General features: G+C 42.7%; 1 protein-coding gene across 3 annotated transcripts in view; it reads right to left on the reverse strand.

Annotated features, from left to right (window-relative positions):
• GLS (glutaminase) overlaps window positions 1–21,541 on the reverse strand; it is a 133,115-nt gene that overhangs the window by 43,147 nt on the left and 68,427 nt on the right. For all 3 annotated transcript variants that reach the window (XM_075608356.1, XM_075608358.1, XM_075608357.1), the window contains exons 7-11: window positions 16,640–16,698; window positions 11,280–11,312; window positions 10,796–10,854; window positions 3,857–3,923; window positions 2,280–2,330 (exon numbers count right to left, since the gene is read on the reverse strand). In XM_075608356.1, coding sequence (XP_075464471.1) covers window positions 2,280–2,330; window positions 3,857–3,923; window positions 10,796–10,854; window positions 11,280–11,312; window positions 16,640–16,698 — 269 coding nt within the window. The remainder of the gene's footprint in view (window positions 1–2,279; window positions 2,331–3,856; window positions 3,924–10,795; window positions 10,855–11,279; window positions 11,313–16,639; window positions 16,699–21,541) is intronic.

Raw genomic sequence — 21,541 nt, forward strand, 5'->3', positions numbered from 1 at the left:
TCATGGTCCGGAGGCCTTGAAAGGGAGAAAAAGAGTGCAGCGGATTACAGGGGGGGAGAGGGGGAGAAAAGGGAGTTGGCCCTCCCTCCCCTCGACCGGCAGGACTCTCCCATCCATATCCCAAGGCTCTTCTGCGTTCACGTTGCTTAGTGAAGAATATATTGGTTTGGGTTAGTGGGTTAGCCAGGGCTTCCAAATTTTATAAAAACTTTCCGTCGAACGCTTAAGGAAGGCCGTGAGTTTTTCCATTGTCATGACCTCATTGAGTCTTTCCTTCATCAATTGTTTTGTGGGGGGGTTACCTTCTTCCAAGAGGACGCAACTGAGCATCTCGCTGCTGTGAGAATAAAGGAGATTAATTTCCATATTGGGCGATCAATTTCCTCTACTGGTCTGCCCAATAGGAAGGTCAGTGGATCAATGGGAATTGTGAGGTCTGTGACCTCTTTTATTAAATCTTGTATTATGAGCCAAAATTTCTGAATCTCTGGACATTGCCACCAGATATGGGCCATGTCCCCTCTTTGTCCACAGCCTCTCCAGCATAAATCTGAGGCCAGAGGGTATATTTGTTTCAGTCTCACTGGCGTAAGATTCCAGTGATACATTATTTTATATATGTTTTCCTTCACTGTGGTACATATGGAAGTTCCTGAGGCCGAGTCCCATATTTCTTCCCAGTCCTCTCTGTCAATAACCATGTTCAATTCCGCTGCCCATTTGAGCATATAATCGTGTGCGGTGGGGTTTGCTGGCTTCTCCATTCCGGCGTATATTTGTGTTATTAGACCTTTTTGGTGTGCCCCTTCTTGGCACAGCTTCTCAAATTTTGTGAGAGGGGAAATTTCAACGTTGGGGACATTTTTTTGTAAAAAGTGCCGAATTTGGAGAAATTTGAATGTATCTAGCTCAGGTGCTGTGAATTTGGTGCGTAAATCTTGGAAACTCAGGAACTTTCCATCCCTCAACAGGTCGGCGACCGCTCTGATCCCCAATGATTTTAATATTTCGAATTGTTTCGTTTCGCACCCTGGAGGGAATTTAGGATTGTTAAATATTGGAGTGAGCTGTGAGCTGGTGGAGGAGAGCTGGAATTTCGTTTTAGCTTTTAGCCATATTTCCCATGTGTGTCTCATCGCTCCCAGTTCAAATTTAGGCGCCATGTCAGTCCCTCTATCACCACACCAAAGATAAGCTGGCAGAGAAGGCGTTCTGGAATATTGAGATTCAATTGCTAGCCAACATAGCTGGTCTGGGTCCGAGTTCCACATGACCGCCTGTCTTAATTGGGCTGCTTGGTAATATTTTGAGACATCTGGGACTCCCAAGCCTCCTCTCGCTCTGGGCGACAAAAGAACTGATCTTGCTACTCTGGGTTTCTTACCCTGCCAAATAAAGTGAAACATTTTGTTTTGAATATTTTTTAGTTCAGAACCAGGGATATGGACCGGGAGCGTCTGAAAAAAATATAATAATCTGGGGAGTATATTCATTTTAACTGAAATTATTCTCCCGATCCATAAGACCTGGTATCCTTCCCATTTATCCAGATCTTTTTTTAATTTTCCTAAAGAGGGCTGGGTAGTTATTTTGATAGAGGGAATGGTAGTTCCTTGATACATGCACTCCCAAGTATTTGATGTATGAAGGGCTCCATCTATAATTGAAGTTTAGTTTCAGTAATTGCATCCCTGGTTCTGACAGGTTAATGTTCAGGGCTTCTGATTTATCACTATTAATTTTGTAACTTGATATTTTGCCAAATTCCGCTAACTCTTTATGAAGATTGGGAAGGGAAGTCTGAGGTTGCGTTAATGATAGGATAATATCATCGGCAAATAATGAAACTTTCTAGTTTTTTTTCACCAATTAGTATGCCCTGTATGTCTATATTGTCTGGTATTTTAGAGGTTCGATTGGTCTCATTTTTAAAGTCTACCCTTCATACAAAAGATAATCCAAATGTAAACTGGATTTCAACACACACACACACACACACACACACACACACACACACACACACACACACACACACACACACACACACACACACACACACACACACACACACACACACACACACACACACACACACACACACACACACACACACACACACACACACACACACACTATTGCCAAACTAAGATGCTTACTATGCAAAATACTAATTTGTTTCTCCAGGAGGGTTGACAGCCTGAAAACCAGATACCTTATTGTCATTGGGTAAATAAAAACATTGAGGAGAATGGTTATGTTTAAGTGTTTTATTGTCATACCTGGAAATAGAAGTCTAATGTTCCAACCATATCTGTGTTCTCAGGAAAACACTGGAAATGAAAGGTTAGGGCAAAAAGATGAGTTAAGTCTTAAAACCAACAATTTATAAATGTGCATAAACTCATCTCAATATAGTAATGTAGCTTATCTTAAAGACTGTAAATCTATAGTCACTGCGGCATAGCTGTTGGTATGTAATAAATAGTGTGTTGGAAGTATTTTTTGGTACCTTTCTGTTTAATAATATTTACATTATAATATTAATGTTAACATTACTTTTTCTAAATAGAATCAACCAATTTAAGAATTCCCACATAATTTTTATATAGTAAGACTAATATTATGTGCTTGCATTCATTGTGCTTACATTTTCAATCCGCAGCTGATTTGAAAGTAGCTACTGTATACGGTTTTCACTTAAAAAAAAATAATAATAATTAATTACAGAATTGAGGCTTGGGTTTATCAGAGATGAACTGTGTTAATTTCAGCTCTCTGGACCCCTTGATTCCAGAGATACTTATCTCCATAGGGCATGTGTGCCTAACATAATGGTGGTGTTTAAATGCCCTCTGTGACGCGGGTCAATAGGAAGCTGTGACATCATCCGGTGCAGCTCCCTATTGGCACGCGTGTGAATGCGACATTTAAACTGAAAAGAGATACCGGAACCCTCTACGGAGGCAAGTATCTCTGATAGCAGGGAGTCCCGAAGCTGAAAATAACACAGTTCAGCTCCAGAGTCCCCCTGCTTCAATCCCACAATAAAAAGAAAAAATAATGAAACCTGTATTGCTGCTTTAAGTACAATAATTAAGAAGAAAGATTGATAAATCATCGTCCAATTATACAGTAGGGCTGTTTTTTTTATTATTATTACAATGGGCGCGGTCATTTCAGACTACGTCTATATGCATTTGAGATGCAAAACTATATACGACATATTTTCAAACTTAAAAGTTAATTTCTTTAGATTTTTATATAAACAATGGACAAAATTCAGCTTTGCAATTGGTGGGAATTCATCTCTGTATGACCGGGGCAGGGAATTACAAGTTACATTTCAGCATTAGAAGAGTTTCTTGTGGTTGTGACAAATACCTGATCTAAGGTGGAAGATGGCATTTTATAGTGGCTCTCCAAATTCACAGATGGTATAAAAATGTAGAATACAACTAATATTGCCTTTATTTGCAGCATGTTATATCAGACAGCTGTATTTTTGTTGTATACTAAAAGACTGTCGGAACAGCTTTGCGAATGACAGTCAATGTGCTAAAGTAGCAATTGCACAGTAGAGGCTCTGTCTTGCAACTACCATTTAAATGACGTGTCAGTCTTAGCAAGCTGCTTTCTGCTTGGTTGACAATCACTCAAAGACAAGTTTCAATTAATAAACACTATTAACAATATTTTTTTGCATGGTATACAAATACTGTACTTTTCAATAAATATGTCAAAGACGCGCCACAGCTATGCATACTGTATTTATACAGACTATCAAAATAAGGTGCGCTGCAATTTAAAAATAGCAAATTAAATACATTCTGGGGGAAGGAAAGAAGATGGGTAAAACCTTTTTCTCTTTCAGATAATAGCCAATAGCAAAATTCCGGTCTCCACTTTCCCTTTCCGACTGGAACCTACAAGGCACAAACACATTAGGGGACACAATTTAGAGCATGCTAAAATATGAAATGCCAATAAAAATAAGTACATTCCCTTTTAAACCGATTATGTAACAGAAATGTCCTAGCAGTACATCACTATAATAAATAGAGGACAGATTTCTGATAGAAGCAACATCTCCGTTATATACCTCATGCCAATAATTTGCTCAGTAGGATTGATTTTAGACAGCCCTTGAACACTTGCCGACGCCAGCAAAATATAGTATGGCAAGGGAAGAAAGATGTAACTTGTCACATTGAACTAGGACAAAGTGAGATTTTGTTCAGAGAGTTATGCAAAAAACAGGAACAGATGCTACTTTCTCGCATTAAAATATACTGGCAGGCAGATGCCACTTTAATAGCCGAAAGAATTAAACATTACCGACTAAACATGTCTAATCATTTTTTTTTTTTTTTTTTAAAGATAAAGAATTATAAATTCTCATTGCAACCTTCATTGCCATGGTAACATTTCTTTAATTTAAATGGTATACGTTGGCTAAATGAGGAGTACTGTGTGTATTATGACATGTACTTCCAACCAGGATCTCATTTTTCGCTCATATTGCCAACGCATTTATGTGTAAGAAGAGATGCTAAATACCAGTCAAGCCACGCTCGGGTAAAACAGATGCTAGTGCCATGATTTATGGCAAAAATATATAGATATGGACATGCCAAGTCAATTAAGTTCTGACAATAAATATAATTATTACAAATACCAAGTCTCACCAATATTTACAAAAATATTGTAAAGAAAAAATGACAAACTAATGACATGTCCTTGAAGATAGGATGATGTCAAATCCTGAACAGGAGAGATGCCATATTGTCTCTATATATGTGTAGCCCTATCTGGTTTTGGCTACCAATCTGCCCTCCCAGGCATGCAGGCCCTGGTAACTGAGCAGGCAGTGTCAGGACCAATTCTGGGTTTTACCCAACCGCAGCAGCTCCCTTGAGTGACGAGTGAGGAGGTGGTCTAAGGGCAGTGTTCTGCCCAATCAGTGGCTCAGACCTTGGACCTTCCTCCTTTGTAATTAAGGGGCTGCGCTTCCATAGTTAGTTAGTGTCTCTCCCCCCTTGAGAGAGACCGGTATCACAACTGGGGTGCTTAGAGCTCTGACACCTTCTGTCCCCTCCCCTTGGGGGAGTGGGGTGAGTACCTTACCTCTGGCTCTATTAGGGAGTCAGGGAAGAGTTAGCACTGCCCTTGGCGCCCTAGGCCAGGGGGTGGAAGTCCAGGGACCATCTGGAGGTTGGAGGCCTAATGAAATACTAGTGTATGCTTTACAGTATGCTGAGAGAAGAATAAAGATCCCAGTTGTTATAAAATATACTCCTGCCTGGTGTGCAATCTATCTGGGGAGTAGTGCGAGTACTCCTGCAGTAATTGTCTCCACATCCCTGGAGCCTGCAAGAGATAGAGGCGCTGACACAGTGAGGAAGAACCAGTTAGTACCCCTGAAGCCTGTCCTGATGTCCCCAATACCACCGGCGGACCACTCAGTATCCTGTAAGTCAGCAGGTAACCAGCACGACACTGTGTAGTGGCACAATCTCCCAGAGGGTGGGGGAAACACCGCTACATATACATATATCTGCTTGGTATACATTTAGTTAACGAAAGTTAGAAGATGTAAGAAAAACATGCAAATGTGCAGTATTAAACTATAGAGAAACCCCCGCTACTGCTTGCAATAGTGAATTAGTAATGATGGGTGTAGGTGCTGATGGGACAATATAAGAATGATAAACAATGGAGGAAAGAACCCCAGTAGAGCACTCATACACTGTGTTGAGATGATGATGTAAATTTAAAACTAAACTTTATTAGAAACATAGTAAAACAATGGAGATTAAAATAGGATTAAACTCTGTATCACTACGCTAATTACCTAAGGGATATGATAGTCCCCAGGTATGTAGTCGTTATTGAAGTGTTGCTTGAGTACACTAGCCCCCAGCCATCTTAATTAGGGAAGCCTGGGGGAAAGCTAGATTGAGGGATTATAAATACTATTCTTATATGGAATGCCAATTATATACTTGTAGTGCATTGGTGCAATAGTGTTGAAATGACACTGCTAATGGTGGGTTGATTGCACAGTCTGTAGTTAGCAATAGAGTGTCATTTAAATCTTGATAAGATAATCTTATTATTAGGGCAGAACTCCTCAGTTAGGCCTGGGACCCGCTGCGCCCGGCAGCGCGGGCGGCTGCACGAGCTTTCCCCACCAGCAGGGGAATCCTCCCGAGCCGGTCCCCCCTCACGGCACAGCTCACTACACGCTGTGACGCGTCAGCCGCCAGGGGATTCAAGAGAATTGTAATTCCTAGCGTCGACGCGTCACGTGGTGTGGCTGTGAGCCAATGAGGAGGGGAGGCTTCGGGAGGAGGGGAGGCTTCGGGAGGAGGAGAGGCTTCGGGGAGCGGGGAGGAGAGTGTGGAGGGAAGGCAGCGTGAGTGCCTGCCTGTGTGTGTGTGTGCCTGTGTGTGTGTGTGTGCCTGTCTGTGTTTGTGTATGTGTGTGCGTGAGTGTGAGTGTGAGTGTGCGTGTGCGTGCATGTGTGTGCATGAGTGTCAGCGTGTGAGTTAGTCTCCTGCTGCAGCCGGAAACAGTGTCCCTCTCCCAGTGCTGTCTGTACAAGCCCAGCCGATCACACACCTAGGGCAGCCCGCAGCAGCTCGAGCCCGTGGAGGGGGGGGGGGGGGGTAGCGGGTCCCTCCGCTTAAACCACGCCCCCCGCTTAAACCACCCCCCGTTTAAACCACGCCCCCCGCTTAAACCACACCCTCCCTCCCACTCCAGCCCCGGCTCCCGCTCCCTACAGACCGCATATCGCGGTCTGTGTCTGTCAGCGCCCCGCCTGTCTGCAGTGCTGGCGCGCTGACGGAGGGAGCGGGGCCTTAGCCTTAGGTGCAGGCACTGAGCCCTCTGACACAGACGCTGCTATCTATGCTTAATGACAGAGCAGGCAGCGCTGAGACTCAGCTCCTGCACAGTTTACACTCATCTATTACCCGATGGTCTAAGGGAGCCTCATTTTATATTATATAGCAACTGCCACCATTTGTCTATACGGTGCTCTATTTAATCTATCACCTACTGCAGTTAGCAACAGGTTTTAGAAGTGCAGCACACTTTATTATAACTACACTGTGCAATCTCAGCTAGAGCTAGAGGTCTCAACAATATGACCTAGAGCTATAGCTGTTGTGTATCCTTGAGGCAGTAATTTACACTGTTCATTTAACCCTAAGGCAACATAGGTGCATTATCTTATCAAGATTTAAATGACACTCTATTGCTAACTACAGGCTGTGCAATCAACCCACCATTAGCAGTGTCATTTCAACACTATTGCACCAATGCACTACAAGTATATAATTGGCCTTCCATATAAGAATAGTATTTATAATCCCTCAATCTAGCTTTCCCCCAGGCTTCCCTAATTAAGGTGGCTGGGGGCTAGTGTACTCAAGCAACACTTCAATAACGACTACCTACCTGGGGACTATCATATCCCTTAGGTAATTAAGCGTAGTGATACAGAGTTTAACCCTATTTGAATCCCCATTGATTTACTATGTTTCTAATAAAGTTTAGTTTTAAATTTACACCATCATCTCAACACAGTGTATGAGTGCTCTACTGGGGTTCTTTCCTCCATTGTTTATCAAATGTGCAGTATTACAGTCCAAGGATAAATAGATAAGAATAGAGTCTAAATTAGGACTAGGAAGACATATATCACAACTTGGAAGACAGGCAGGACATTGTGTTAGAAAAACAGACAAGGCCAAGAACGGGGCATAATCGTTAAAATGTAATGAGGATGGATAACAGAATCAGACAATATGGTATCGGTGAAATGTAACATGTTGAAATTGGGAAAAACAAGTACATACAAGGTATTGCTCGGATTTCCTGAAATCTGGTATAAGTGTGTGATTCTATGTATATTGAATTCAGAATTACTTGGAACTTACAATGACTTATTCTCCATTCATAACTTGTTGCAATGCCTACTGTAATGCTTGTAAAGTACGATGCTGTGCTCTATATCTGTCCCTGAATAAATACTGGAACAAAGAAATCGCTCCATGGGCTTATTGACTTAGACTGCACTTATAGTGCCGGCGACAGCTACGTGACGTTGCGTCAAAACAAATTAATTGCCGCCGTCGCCGCGTGCTCTTATTGTAAGCGTGACGTGACAGAGCGACTGCTTGGTCGCAATAGCTGGAAGTCATCTCAATTTGATTTTTCCAGTGACCGCAGCCTGACGTTACCGTCGCCGGCACTATAAGCATAGCCTAAGGTGACACACTTTATCTTCAAGATAGAGAAGGACCTTCAGTCCTAATGCCTTGCCATGTATCAGTCATTTTTTTTTGTTTTTCACAATACTAAACTTGGTATTTAATCATTACTATGGGGAGCCGGTTGACGCTTGCTATCTATCTTAGTGCTAAATATCAGTAAGGAATCGCTATTTTTATTTTTTAGCAACTGTATATATTCATATGCTCTTTTTTTTTTTACCCTGTGCAGCTTGTATTTTTTTTGATCCCAATAAATATCACAAATCCCACCCATAAAGGACAAACAATGATTAAAGGTTAATGGTTAAAGTTGCAGTCTCCCATTGAATTAGCTTGAACCAATGACATTTAAATATTTAAAACTAGGCTGTTCATGCATTACAAATTAAAGCAGCAGTCCAGGTAAAAAAAAATAAAACCATGAACTGCGGGGTCCACGGTCAGGGCATTGCAGATGGTGTCCTAGAGACCTCCTGCTCAGAGGGTGGGTTTTACTGCCCTTGTGCCTCTTTCACAATTAGTAATTTAACGGGCTGGAAAAGAGAATAACTGAAATCTGCTTATCCTATTCACAAGGTTGAGGCCAAAAATATTGACAAATCAACCCTTCTATTCAGCAAATAAAAATACCACTTGTGAGCACATTCACATCTCAGACAGGCCTGCAACCCTGCCTTTCCCCATTATCTCTTGTCATACAGTACATTGCTTCCACTGCAGCTAGGGATTCTGGGTGGTGACATGCAAATAAGCACAGTGTCACCGTTAACCCTTCAATTCAGAATGCCCACTGTAAATAAAAACAAGACACTTTTTCAGAATTTCAAAACGGCTTTGAACTACTTATAGCAGGTGTACGCGCCCCCATTTTTCGGGGGGGGGGGGGCATGGCGGCATTTAAATTAAATACATGGGGATAGCGCAAGGCCTCTGTAACATCAATTTACCTTGACTCTGCCGGCGCCGTCTCCATGGCAACGCAACGGCAAATGATGCAGTGGGGTCATGTGTTGTGATGTCACACGCCGCGTTGCGCATCAAATGACGCTGCAGCGTTATTTGACGCCGCATCAAGATAAGGGGAGGGGCGCGAGCGCCAGAGGACGCAAGGTAGGGGACGCAGCAGCAAAAGCTTGCGCTCCCCCGATACCAGCATCACTTGCCCTTGAGAAAGCGCTCTGTGAAGCGTGAAACGTTAGTAGGGCTCTCCATTGCCCTGTTTTTCCATGACCAATAAATAATCTTTTTATGGGATACGCACCCTCCTTTCTACTTTTTTTTTATACCTACAGTAGTGCTCTTCCAGTTTTTCTCCTTCACTTGCCCCCTCACCTTATACTGTATGAAAATGATATCCCGGGAGGGAAGGAATAAGCGGTGCACTGCCTTGAAAAACGATGAAGGCTGGATCGCTCAAAATTAAAAGCAATTTATTGGCTTTTTTACCATGTTGCGGACAAGCCAACAGCAGAGGAACCTCTGTCGTGTATTGTCATTGACAAAGCGCACGCATGCGTGAAACGCTTCAGGAGGTTCCTCTACTGTTCTTTGCTTTTTTAGCATGATGCTGACAAGCCAATAAATTGCTTTTAATTTTGAGCAATCCAGCTTCCATCGTTTTTCAAGGCAGTGCAGCGCTTATTCCTTCCCCCAAGGGATATCATTTTAGGTATTCGATTCAAGGCTGGGAGCACGCCAACTTCAGACCTACGAACCACAAGGTCGCGAGTACTATTCGACATGATTGTACCATTGATATGCAAGGACTTATTGAGATTATTTACAGTCTAGCTCCAGGAGATATTACCTTCAAGTCATGAGGGGGTCTGGGTTTACCACACTTGATGGTCTCACAGACATCCCTTCTGAGTACTATTATAAGGCCTCTCTTTATGTTTGGAGTACAAATGTGACGTTCTTCTATACATGACTCATTTATGTGTCAGACTACACTTCTTCTACAAACAGAATCATTGTTACATGTTCCATATACAGACATTTATTCATGGATTATGATTTGTACACTCCAGAGCACGGGTGCGCAAACTTTTCCCCGTGAGCACACCTGCCTGCTCTCCTTGGCACCTCGCGCCCCCCCCCCCCCTCCGCTCGACCCCGGCGTCAAATGACACGTGGGGTCATGTGATGTCACGTCGCCATGGTAACGTGACCCAGTGGTGTATTTTGACGCAGTGTTACCAGGACGACGCGTCGCTGGAAGGGAAGGTAAGTGTTTTATAGAGGCAGGCCTCGCGCAGTCCCCCGGCATTTAATTTAAATGTCTGGGGGGAGAGCGCTGGACCCCTATAACTGCCACAGCCCTCCTCAGAAAATATAGCGCCCCCCAGTTTGAACACCGCTGCTCTAGAGCACCGATATTGGAACTGCTGTTCCTTCCCCCCCCCCCCCCCCCCTCTGCTGTATGAACCTAAACATTTTGCCGTTTTACCGTGCTTTGAGTGTTTAAACAGTGTGCTTTAAGGAAATGGAAGGAAGAAATGGCCCAGACTTACGTGGCATTACTAAATCCAACATATTCGTTACCAGCCATCTTATTTAAAAATTGCATCACCTGTTGAAACAAAATCAAATTAAGTTGATATAGATGGATAGATGGACACACACACACACACACACACACACACACACACACACACACACACACACACACACACACACACACACACACACACACACACCTATATCTGTATACTACGGTCTATACAATTAATATAAGGAGCAATATATCCTCTTTTCAATATTCCACGTTCCTTTTCATTTATATTGTAAGCTCTTTGGGATAGGGACTTGTGGTTGAAAGAAGCTACAGAATGTACAGCACAACATACTATGTCAGAGCTATACAATAAAAACGGTTATTCTTTAGTGCATCATGAAAAAGTAGAATCTATTAGTAGTCTTTACTTGTTATGCATACTGTATGTAAGGGAGCAAAAAAAAAAAGATGGAAATGATTTATTAAGAGGATTTACTTACATAATCAAATTTTTCAGCATTGCTCGCTCCATGCTGTAAAATAAAAAAAAAGTACATGCAACATATTAAATTAAATTTATGTATTCTATTTAGCCCCACAAAAATAAAGGTTTGAAGGGGGGGGGGGGGGGACGACTTTGCAGTGAATTACCTTAGTGAGTTTTCTACTCTCTTACTTAATAAACAGAGAAATATGCATACTTAGTATTTTTAACATTTAGAAAGATGGTTTTGTTAAATGCCAGATGCAGGGGATGTAGAACAGGTATGAGAGGCAGGTAAAGGGATCTCAGATTCCTAACGTTACAGAACAGCTACTGGCAAATCTAAGGTTTGTTCGACGCACTAAACTATGGGTGGCCAACTCAAGTTCTCAGGGGCCACCAACAGGTCAGGTTTTCAGGATATCCCTGCTTCAGCACGGTTGCTAAATCAGTGGCTAAGTCTTTAACTGAGCCACCTGTGCTGCAGCAGGAATATCCTGAATGCCTGACCTGTTGGTGGCCTTTGAGGAGTGGAGTTGGTCACCTCTGCACTAAACAGAGTTAATAAGATAATGTCAGATGTGTTAATTGAACTCCATACCTGGTATTAATTGTGTTGCATCTAAAGACTGAACATCAGGAAATGAAACCGTGCTAGTAATCGGCTCAATATTGATTTGCTTTGAATACAGACACCTCTGCTCCATATGGACCAGTCATAATGTTACAGACTGCATTACCATTATTTTTCTATGGTTATGGTTAATAGCAAGTTTCAGCTACATTGCTACCAGAAGGGCCTGCCACACATTACCCTTTACAAAGGGGTAATGATTAACAAAATAGGCTTGCATTGTGGTCCATTCTCACTAAGCAGTGTTATGCCATAAGACACTTTTCAACACGGCTTAGTAAATATGACCCTATATACAGTATTTAGATGTGATGGTATCAAAGACCTGTTGTGTATGATCTATGCTTCAGAATGGCAAAAATAGTCTAGAAAAGTAGCAATATGTAGAAAGTAGTGTTGGTATATAGAGGTTCTCCTGTCTAATTTTCATAATTGTACATGGACTTCTTTATATTTTAAGATATTTTTTTCTGGATAAGACTCCTCTTTCCTCCATCAAAAGAAAACACAATTCTTTTAAATGTGCACTTTTTACTCTACAGGCTAAATATTGTGCCTCCATATATGCAGAATCCCCAACGGTATCCAGTATGAACATTCATTTTAGAAATATTAATATTCTATTAATTAAAATATGGGAAATGAGGTAGGGAAGCAGTGGAATGAAAAATTAATTGTTGGTCTCAACTACCTTTTTTGTTAAGGATGGTTCATGAATATTTTTGACTTCACATCAACGAGATACAATTAAACAAATGTAAAGGATTTTAAGTGATGTCTCCAACAAGTGCACAGCATGAAATATGAACATGATGTAATTAAAATGTAGGAATTTATTACAACACATCTTGTAATAAAGTAGTATTATGTAGGGTGTTTAAAAATGTATGTGTATTTCAGCCCTGGTGAATAAAACCTTGCTTCAATTGGATAAAAGCTGTAACCAATCTTCCACAAAAGCAACATGTATTATATTTAAGGTACATTGACTTGTTTTCTAGTCAGTGTAATGCTTTAAAGCCTACATTTGAAAAGCTGCTACCAATTTAATTAGTGACATCGTCCCCAGTGTCATTCAGAATATCGGGAACACTTTTGTTCATTAATGCCAATGTTGGCAAAATATATTGCAGCATATATTCCCACATCCCAGGAACAAAAATAAAATGGCTACCTCTGTACACATGCATTGTGAAACAAGCATTAGGAATGCCAGACATGATATTATACACAAGTTGCAATTGCAACATACTGTATGCAGAGCACTAAATTACTGGCCTCAATGCATCACGGGCTCCCGACAGTGAAAGGGATTAAAATGCATAAAGCCTTCCTGATTTTCCACTGGATAAATGGATTAGAGCACAGCAGATAATCTGTGAATCTCATTCCCACAAATGCATCTGAACAAAAGCAGTGCTATCAGACATGTATAGTCTCATTACGACCTATACTCAGATTACCATTTATTACGTTTGCTAAAATTTGTGTTTCTTAAAAGGTAACCAATTGAATTTTACTAGCAATTAAAAAGATGATCAATCCAAATGCTTCTACAAATCTAGTCAGACATTTCATTCGAGGATTAGGTTTAGATAGAATGCCAGGACAATACTTGGGATTAAGTTCTTGTTTTAAAGATCTGTTCAATGAGAAAAACAAACACAAATCGAAAGAAGAAATTACCAACTTCACTGAACTGTTGCAGTATTCCACAGATCCTAATGCTGTAAAATATGTAACAACATTTAAACCACACACACACCTTTGAAATGCAATATTAACATATGCTTTGAGAGATCAGAAAAGATAGGTCACTATACTGTAAATTATGGTACAGTATTTTACATAAGTTATGTAAAAAAATGCTTTATAGAAACAAGAGTAATTAATTTAGCCGGTAATATTTTTGGAAAACAATGTCAACCAATGGCTGAACAACAGGTAACTTTAATGCATGCAATGCTAGGCTTTAATCATTTCAGTCCTACAAGGGCCTTACAAATGTGCCCCCTGGTCATGAAAAGTCTATTTACACAGAATGGGAACAAGGGATCCTCCGGAGCTGAACCACAATCATTTCAGCTCTGGGGTCCTCCTGGTTCACAAGATAATTACTGGGGAAGCTAGCAGTGTTTAGTTAGTGGCAAACAAAATGGCCGCTCAAATTTCCCACGTCACATGGCCCAATAAAAAGCAGAAACGTTATGTGCTCCTTCTTCCTTTTGGGCAACTATTTAAACCTCCTGTAGGACCCAGGAAGGGACAATAGTAATTTCACTGTTGGGTATGTCAGAAAATTGGGATGATCCCCAGAATCAAAATTAACAAGGTTCAACTCTGTAGGACCGCGCAGTTCCTCATCAAAAAAAAAACAGAGTACATAGGGAGGAGCACTTGCTGCTTTACAAAATTTAATTACTGAGAAAGGGAGGTGGGAGCATGAACTTTGCCTGTCAATTTAGTCATTATTCGTTAAAAAAAAAAAATTACGGTTAACCAACTTCAACTAGCAAGCGTTAAAAATTGCCCACTAAAGCCTTTCCCAGACCACAAATCTTCGTATGTACTGCAATTCTTCTCCCCATTACGATCTAATACTTTTAATAGGTTACTACAGTATAATTCTTTACAATAGGTTTACTTATAATAACAGTTGTGTATCTATTTAACGTGCCTCTACAGTATTTACCAGAAGATTAGAATTTGCTTTTCCCCACAGTTTATGTGAGAGGCATTAAACATGTCTATCAAACATGGAGTATATAAAGAGATTATGGCTAGCCACATTCTAGCATGAAGAGAAATGTGATCCTATGGACCAGAACATAAATAATGAAGACTTGGACATGGCTTGATTTTAAGCATTTGTAATGATAGAAGGGGAAGATTTCTTGTGTTATCGAAGTGTCTAGTGTGCAACTTCTACAATGTTTTAGACATTGGAGGACAGTTTGAGGTTGATACACAGCACAATAAATATCGGCGTGCTACACGCCTGGTTCTAAATACTTGTATATGAATCATTGCTTGAGATAGGCAAATGGTTTTATTGTGTCCTTATTTAAATGGGACAGCTCTCATTAGCAACATCTAGTGAAATTACAATATATTTAACTTTGTTGGCAATAAAACACACTACGAACATTTCTTAAAAGGTTCGCCCAGAATTTAAGCCGAGTTTATTAGCATTTTACATTTAAATCAGAAGTCTAACTGCAAAAAGGTCAATAAATCAAGATCATTGCTGTTTGTTTTACTTAAGCAATTATATCTAATGCAGGAAAACTCAAATTGCACGCATTAGGGCACAGTGATTAAAACAGATTTTAGTCAGTCAATCATAATGGTGTCAATCCCCAACAAGACAAATAAATAATATTGTCTACATCTACATCCCTATTTTACCAAATTAGAAAAACAGGAAATGATTGAAGAGTGAGATGCAACGTGTACATCATTTTGCCTACATTGATGTCTTACTGTATGCAACATTGCTTTCTCATCGTGTCCAGGCAATTCTAAATAAATAGGCAGCTGTTATGGGGCATCACAAAGGACCATGCACAAATAGTTTCAATGACATTCTAATCTCTAGCAGAATGAAAACCTATGAGCTTTTATTATTCTGGAGAGGTCTGAGCACTAGAGTGCTCTACAGCAGGGTGCGCACAGTTTTTCTATTGCGCCCCCCGTGTGCTGGCTCTGGAGCTCGCGCCCCCTCTCCCCAGTGACCTGGCATCAAATGACGCAGAGGGTCACGTGACATCATGTGGCCCCGCCGCGTCATTTGACGCTCGTTTCCATGCCGTCACTTCACATGACCAGCGGTGTCATTTGACGCCGCGTTGTCATGCTGATGTGACCAGAAGCCGTCTGAATCAGGTAAGTTAAGGTTGCAGAGACCTCACGCGGTCTCCCGGCATTTAATTTAAATGCCTCGGGGAAGAGTGCGGGGCCTCTGCAACCACCCGCGCCCCCCCCCCCCCCCCAGAAAAATCTTACGCCCCTCCTCCCCACCCAGTTTGCGCACCGCTGCTCTACAGTATAGCTCAAATAAGGGGCTCTCTCATTTGCTTTTTGCAGGAACTGGAAAAAATAGACCTGCCATTAAGTTGTGGGGTGTCTGCAAATTCAAGATTTAAAGGAGGACTCCAGGCAACAGTCTGATTTTTAAAAGGTTTGAAGCAGGGGTCTCCAAAGCTGAATCACATTAATTTCAGCTCAGGGAGACCCTATATGCTTACCGAGAGACTTACATCGGAAGGGAGTGCCGGTATCTCTATGCAGTTTAAAGTTCCTGCATCACATGGGCCAATAGGAAGCCCCAAGGGATGACGTCATGGCGTCCTATTGGCCCACAAGACGTGGAACTATTTAACTGCCATATTGTGAATCCAGCCAGGGCTACAACCGGTAGCACCTACATTGGTAATTATTTTGGGAAGTAGGGGATCCCCAGAGCTTAAATCAATGCGGTTCTGTTCCGGAAACCTCGTGCTTTCGGGGAAATGCATCACTATGGTGCAATTGGCTCCAAATTACAAAAGCAAATCATTTAACTGGATCAATCTGTGACAAAGGCACATGCAATCAAGCTGGTTAATCTAGTTTCTTACAGTTGGCGCCAATGTTTTTTTTTTTTTTATTTTTTTAATCCAGTTGTGAGAGATTAGAAATCCAAAATGCAAACTGCTGAAGGGGAAAATAAATACATTTTAGGAATCCAGAGATTAACTTACCTTTATTAAAGAAGTGATCACAATAGCACCAGCATTCACCATAGGATTGTGAGGCTTATCTGCAACACATTAAGGAAATATTACATGTATTAATATCTGCCCTTTGAACAGGTTGTTTTACCAGAGGCTACATCATTATGTTTTGGAGGTTGCTTGTTCCTCCTGATAGTTTAACCCTTTCATATCCAGAGTGGCCAGCCACCCATTGTGTTGCTGACCTCTGGTACGCCCAAGATTAAAGTTCGGTGACGGACACCATGAAAGGAACCGCCAACAGCGTGCTAAACCCGGTGTCACGGGATACCAGTGCTTTTGACACCTTTTTACCTTTCGGGATCAATTCACTCGGCAGAACAAGGTAGTGGAATAAAATGAGGTTTATTCGGGTAAAACCCGCAGACATACAAATGATAGACAAAATACAGGTAAATCACACTTAACTGGGGTCTGGGGTGAATATCTAGCCTCAACTAGGTGCAGAGCGCCTGCTTCGGGAAGGATTAACCTGTCCGACTCACGTCCAGGAACACGCAGTAATCTTTTCGGGAGAGCCGCAGTGCTTTCCCCGCTTCGTTCTCCATTCAGAACTTTGCTGCGTCTTTAAAAACTTGGTCTCGGCTGGGCAGCCTTCCCTGGCTAAAAGTGAAGCCGGTTGCTCTGCTATTCACAACAGAGCAACTTTGAAAAGCCTGTCAGCGCCTCAATGACCCAAGCCTCAAGATAGTCTGGTTCTCTGATCAGGCAGTCTCCTTACATAGACCTCGCCGTCCTATGCTTAACATGGAGACTGGCGACCAGAGAACGGATCGTAACTGTACCAGCCAATCAGAATGGGGCTCATCTGGCTGTCTACATCAGAGGAGGGGGTGTGTCAAGCCGGCTCGAAAAGCCGGGCGAGTGGGGAAATATGAATTGGCCAAAGGGAATTTTGCCTACGAGCAGGAGCTTCTCCGAGCCAGCCCATTGCCTCCCACTGGGCAGGCTCCACCAGGTCTGGAAGACCAATTGTCTCCCCCGCGGGGAGCCCTTGTTCTCCGGACCCAGTACTGCGCCCTTCCCCGCTCACCAAACTGTTCAATACCTCTCGACTTCACTTCTCTTTGATCACTGATCTCTATGCAGACATCCCGGCTCCTATTTAGATTGCCAGGACTGACTGTATAGAGATGAATACACACTTTCTAAAACATATTAAACTTATGGGAACATAATAAATGCGGTATAAATGGGACTGGCCTATTTGGGACCGAAAATCAGGATTTTGGGGGAAACTGTGTAGCCCTGATGTAACTCACTTGCGTACCCGCAGAGCCTGCCTGCACGTCGGCTACAAATACATACTACCGGTATCTTGGCCCCCGAACTCCTACACATGTTTTATATACATTTTTCACCCAAATTTCACCAATATCCCCCTTTAAACTCCCACTCCCGAAATCCCAGGTTAATTACATAGCAGGAAAGAACACAACAGGGCACGTTTTAGGATATACACACAGTGTCCCTGGCTTATGGTGCTTCTAAGCTACTAGGGACCCACGGTTTTCAGGGGTAACCAGTCGGGCTTCACCTTTATTATGAAGACTGGCTACCCCACTGTAGAGGGAGAGGGGGTTGGCCCGGTATTAAAGGGGTTGCACCCCATATGGCCACCCCCTGACCTCACCAGGGAGGCAAGGGGTTAACTGGACTGCGGTCCAGGAATGTGGCTTACACCTTGTTATGTCAGGAAAATGTATGTTCCCCTGTTCCCATGTTTCATTATAATCCTGTATTTAATTTTTTTTTTATTAAAGCGCATTTCTGTATCTCCGGTTCTGGAGGTAGCAGAGAGTTGAAATTTGGCCAATATGTAGAGTCACTGTAGGCATTAAAAACTGGCAAATTTCGACCCACTGGGCCCACCAGAACAGAACTTATTAATATGTGAAGATATTAAAATGCTCTGAAAATGCAGACTCCATCTGCTATGCTAATAGGTCAGGAAGGGCAGCCGAATGATTTAGCATAGCCCTGTGATCAAAAGTTAACTGCCCTGATTGTTTACACTAGGAACCAAGTACTGATCAAAAGACTCTGCCACTCTAACTGTTTACCTGAGGGTGGAGAAGCATCAAACTGGAGTGGTTTGTAAGTGTTATATCTACACCTACAAACAATGAAGATCCTGCCAGATACTTCATCTGGTAGCCTGGTCGTCACCCCTGATTTAATTATGGGGCTACAGAAATAAGACCCTCAGAGTCCCAGTACGCATGGGCGAACTAGCTGGGGGGCATGGGTTAAACTGTGTTTCCACGTTAGGGATTGGATACAGATAATTGTTCACCAATAGTCTGTATTCAATGTTAAGAATAAGGTTACAAAGGTATATTAACTGTGTCAACCCTACAGTTTTTATTGTTCTTCTGATTTCACCTTGAATGTCACCGGATTGCTGAAGAATTGCTAGCTGATACTTCTCCATTCCCCAACCCTAAGTAAGTGTTACCTTCTTGTCTGTTAATTGTACTATATTGCTGTGTTCACCTTTTTAAGGAATAAATATATTTTATTATATCTAAGCCTCGTTCAGTTCAACCCAGATATTTGGTGTTTGTTATATCTTGTCATAAGTTACCGTGACACCCACCGTCACACCTTCCCCCTTAAGAAGAAGGCTCTGGGTTAGTTACCCCATCAGAAAAAGGTGGAGAGTGACCTCCAATGATCCAATGCTACAAATCATATATGCACAATTGTAATCACTGTCCAGGAGTAACTAGGAAAAGTCTCAATGCAGGTGTAAATAGTTAGTAATAAAGAAATAATGAAATCCGGAGTGGCTGTAAAGGTATAAGCACACCAGTCGGGGGTTAATAAGCAAATGTGGACTGAAGGTACTGAGTACAGACCACAGCCGCACCAACAGTAACTCAATAAATGTCCCAATAATGCTAACCTGAACCGACTGGTAACCCTGCCACCCTTCTAGCCGTGCTGTGTAGTGGAGCGAATTCCCATCCAACCTGTATGTAGCAAGCGGGTTCACAGCTGCTGAGGACCGGAAAGGCAGGGCGCTCCTGCGCGAGGTACAGATGGATAACCGCAACTGCTCTGCTGCCTGGCGTGTAACGCCAATCCCTCAGCTCACCGATGTAGATGACGTGGGAGCTGCGTCACAGGAACCACCGGCTGTGCTGAACTGGGGTCCCGAAGGCGGTGCGCTCTAGAACGTCGATCGTCCTGGGGCCGCATCCAGGAGGCAATCAACCGTGCTGTGACTTGGGAAACCGCATGCAGTGTGTTCCGGCGTGTAGATCAGCTGGATACCGCCTCTGCTCAATGCAAATGATGAACACCTGTGGCAATTGAGACTGATGTGTGCTCCATACCAAAAAAGGAATAGAAGTAGAAAAGGACGCATGGTCACTACTTCCTAGTACCGACACAAGCTTGATAAATAAAAATATGCTTTATTGCAAAAAAAGGCTGGACATCATGGTAAAACCACTCTGACGCGTTTCGTCCCTACATGGGACTTTATCCCATTGAGCGTTGAGTCCTTGTTTCCTGTGAAATTAGAAGCCCGTGGTGTCCGCAGTGTGATGCTGATGCTGCCACGTGTAGCGGAAGACTGAGTGAGAGGTTCTAACCCGAAGTCCTGTGATGTGTAGCAGTGGAGGAATCACCCGCGCAGCCTGACCCCCCTGCAACATCATCACCCACAGGTTTTTTACCTCACACAACGGACCCTGACTGTGTTCTATTCACATCGCCTTTATTTGGGGCTTTCTTGTAAGTCCCCATTGCATCTGTGTGTTCCATAATGTGTGCTCAATAAATCCTTTTTTGTCTCCATAATTTGTGTCAGCCATTCATTGCTTATTCCCCTTGTTTCCTTCCCCAGTCAAAAGTTAATTTATCACCTTACCATACAGTGTTGCACTATCACCTGTGTTATGCTTTCTCCTTTCATGTCTACCCTGGTGTACTGCGCTCCCTGACTCCTCAACACACTGTAGTCAGGAGCTGCCAGGATCGGAGCACTTGCCAAGGCAGACTTCAGAACCTGAAACGCCTCCTCACATACAGGAGACTAGGCTACCAGAACCGAGACTCTTTTGAGTCAAATCAGTCAGGGGTTTTGCCAGGGCACTATACTGGGGCACCAACTTCCTATAGTAGCTGGCGGTACCTAAAAATGTCAATACTTGCTTTTTAGTATGTGGAACTGGCCAGTTAACGATAGCCTCCACTTTAGCAGGTTTAGGTTTGAGGTGCCCCCTCCCACCCGGTGACTGAGGGACAATACCTCCGTCATGCCGACCAGGCACTTAGATGATTTGAGGGTTAACCCAGATTCCCTGATCCTCGCTAGCACCGCCGCTACATTCTCTAGATGTGCCCCCCAGGTATCACTAAACACAGCAATGTCATCCAGATATGCCCTTGCAAAACCTTGCATCCCTTCTAGTAAGCGATGGACCAAGACACTGGAAGGTAGCCGGGGCATTCTTCATCCCAAATGCCATAACCGTAAACTCATAAGCTACTCGGGTGATGAAAGCAGACTTCTCCCGCGCCTCCTGGGTCAAAGGGATCTGCCAGTATCACCAAGAGAGATCCATGGTAGTCAGATACCTTGCCCTGGCAAGTTCATCTAAGAGCTCATCCATGTGGAGCATGGGATAAGCATCTGACACGGTCTGAGCATTGAGCTGCTGGTAGTCCACAAAGAGCCAAGTGGTCCCGTCCTCAGGTACTAGGACTACCGGTGAAGTCCAAGGACTCTGAGATCGAACTATTAACCCTAGGGTCAGCATCTCTTCTACCTCCACCTCTATGCTCCGCTTCACCTCTGCTTAAACTCTATAAGTATTTTTGTGGAGAGGTCTATGATCCCCGGTGTGGGCGGGTGAT

The sequence above is a fragment of the Ascaphus truei genome, chromosome 7 (assembly GCF_040206685.1).
Source record: "Ascaphus truei isolate aAscTru1 chromosome 7, aAscTru1.hap1, whole genome shotgun sequence".
Taxonomy (NCBI): Eukaryota; Metazoa; Chordata; class Amphibia; order Anura; family Ascaphidae; genus Ascaphus; species Ascaphus truei.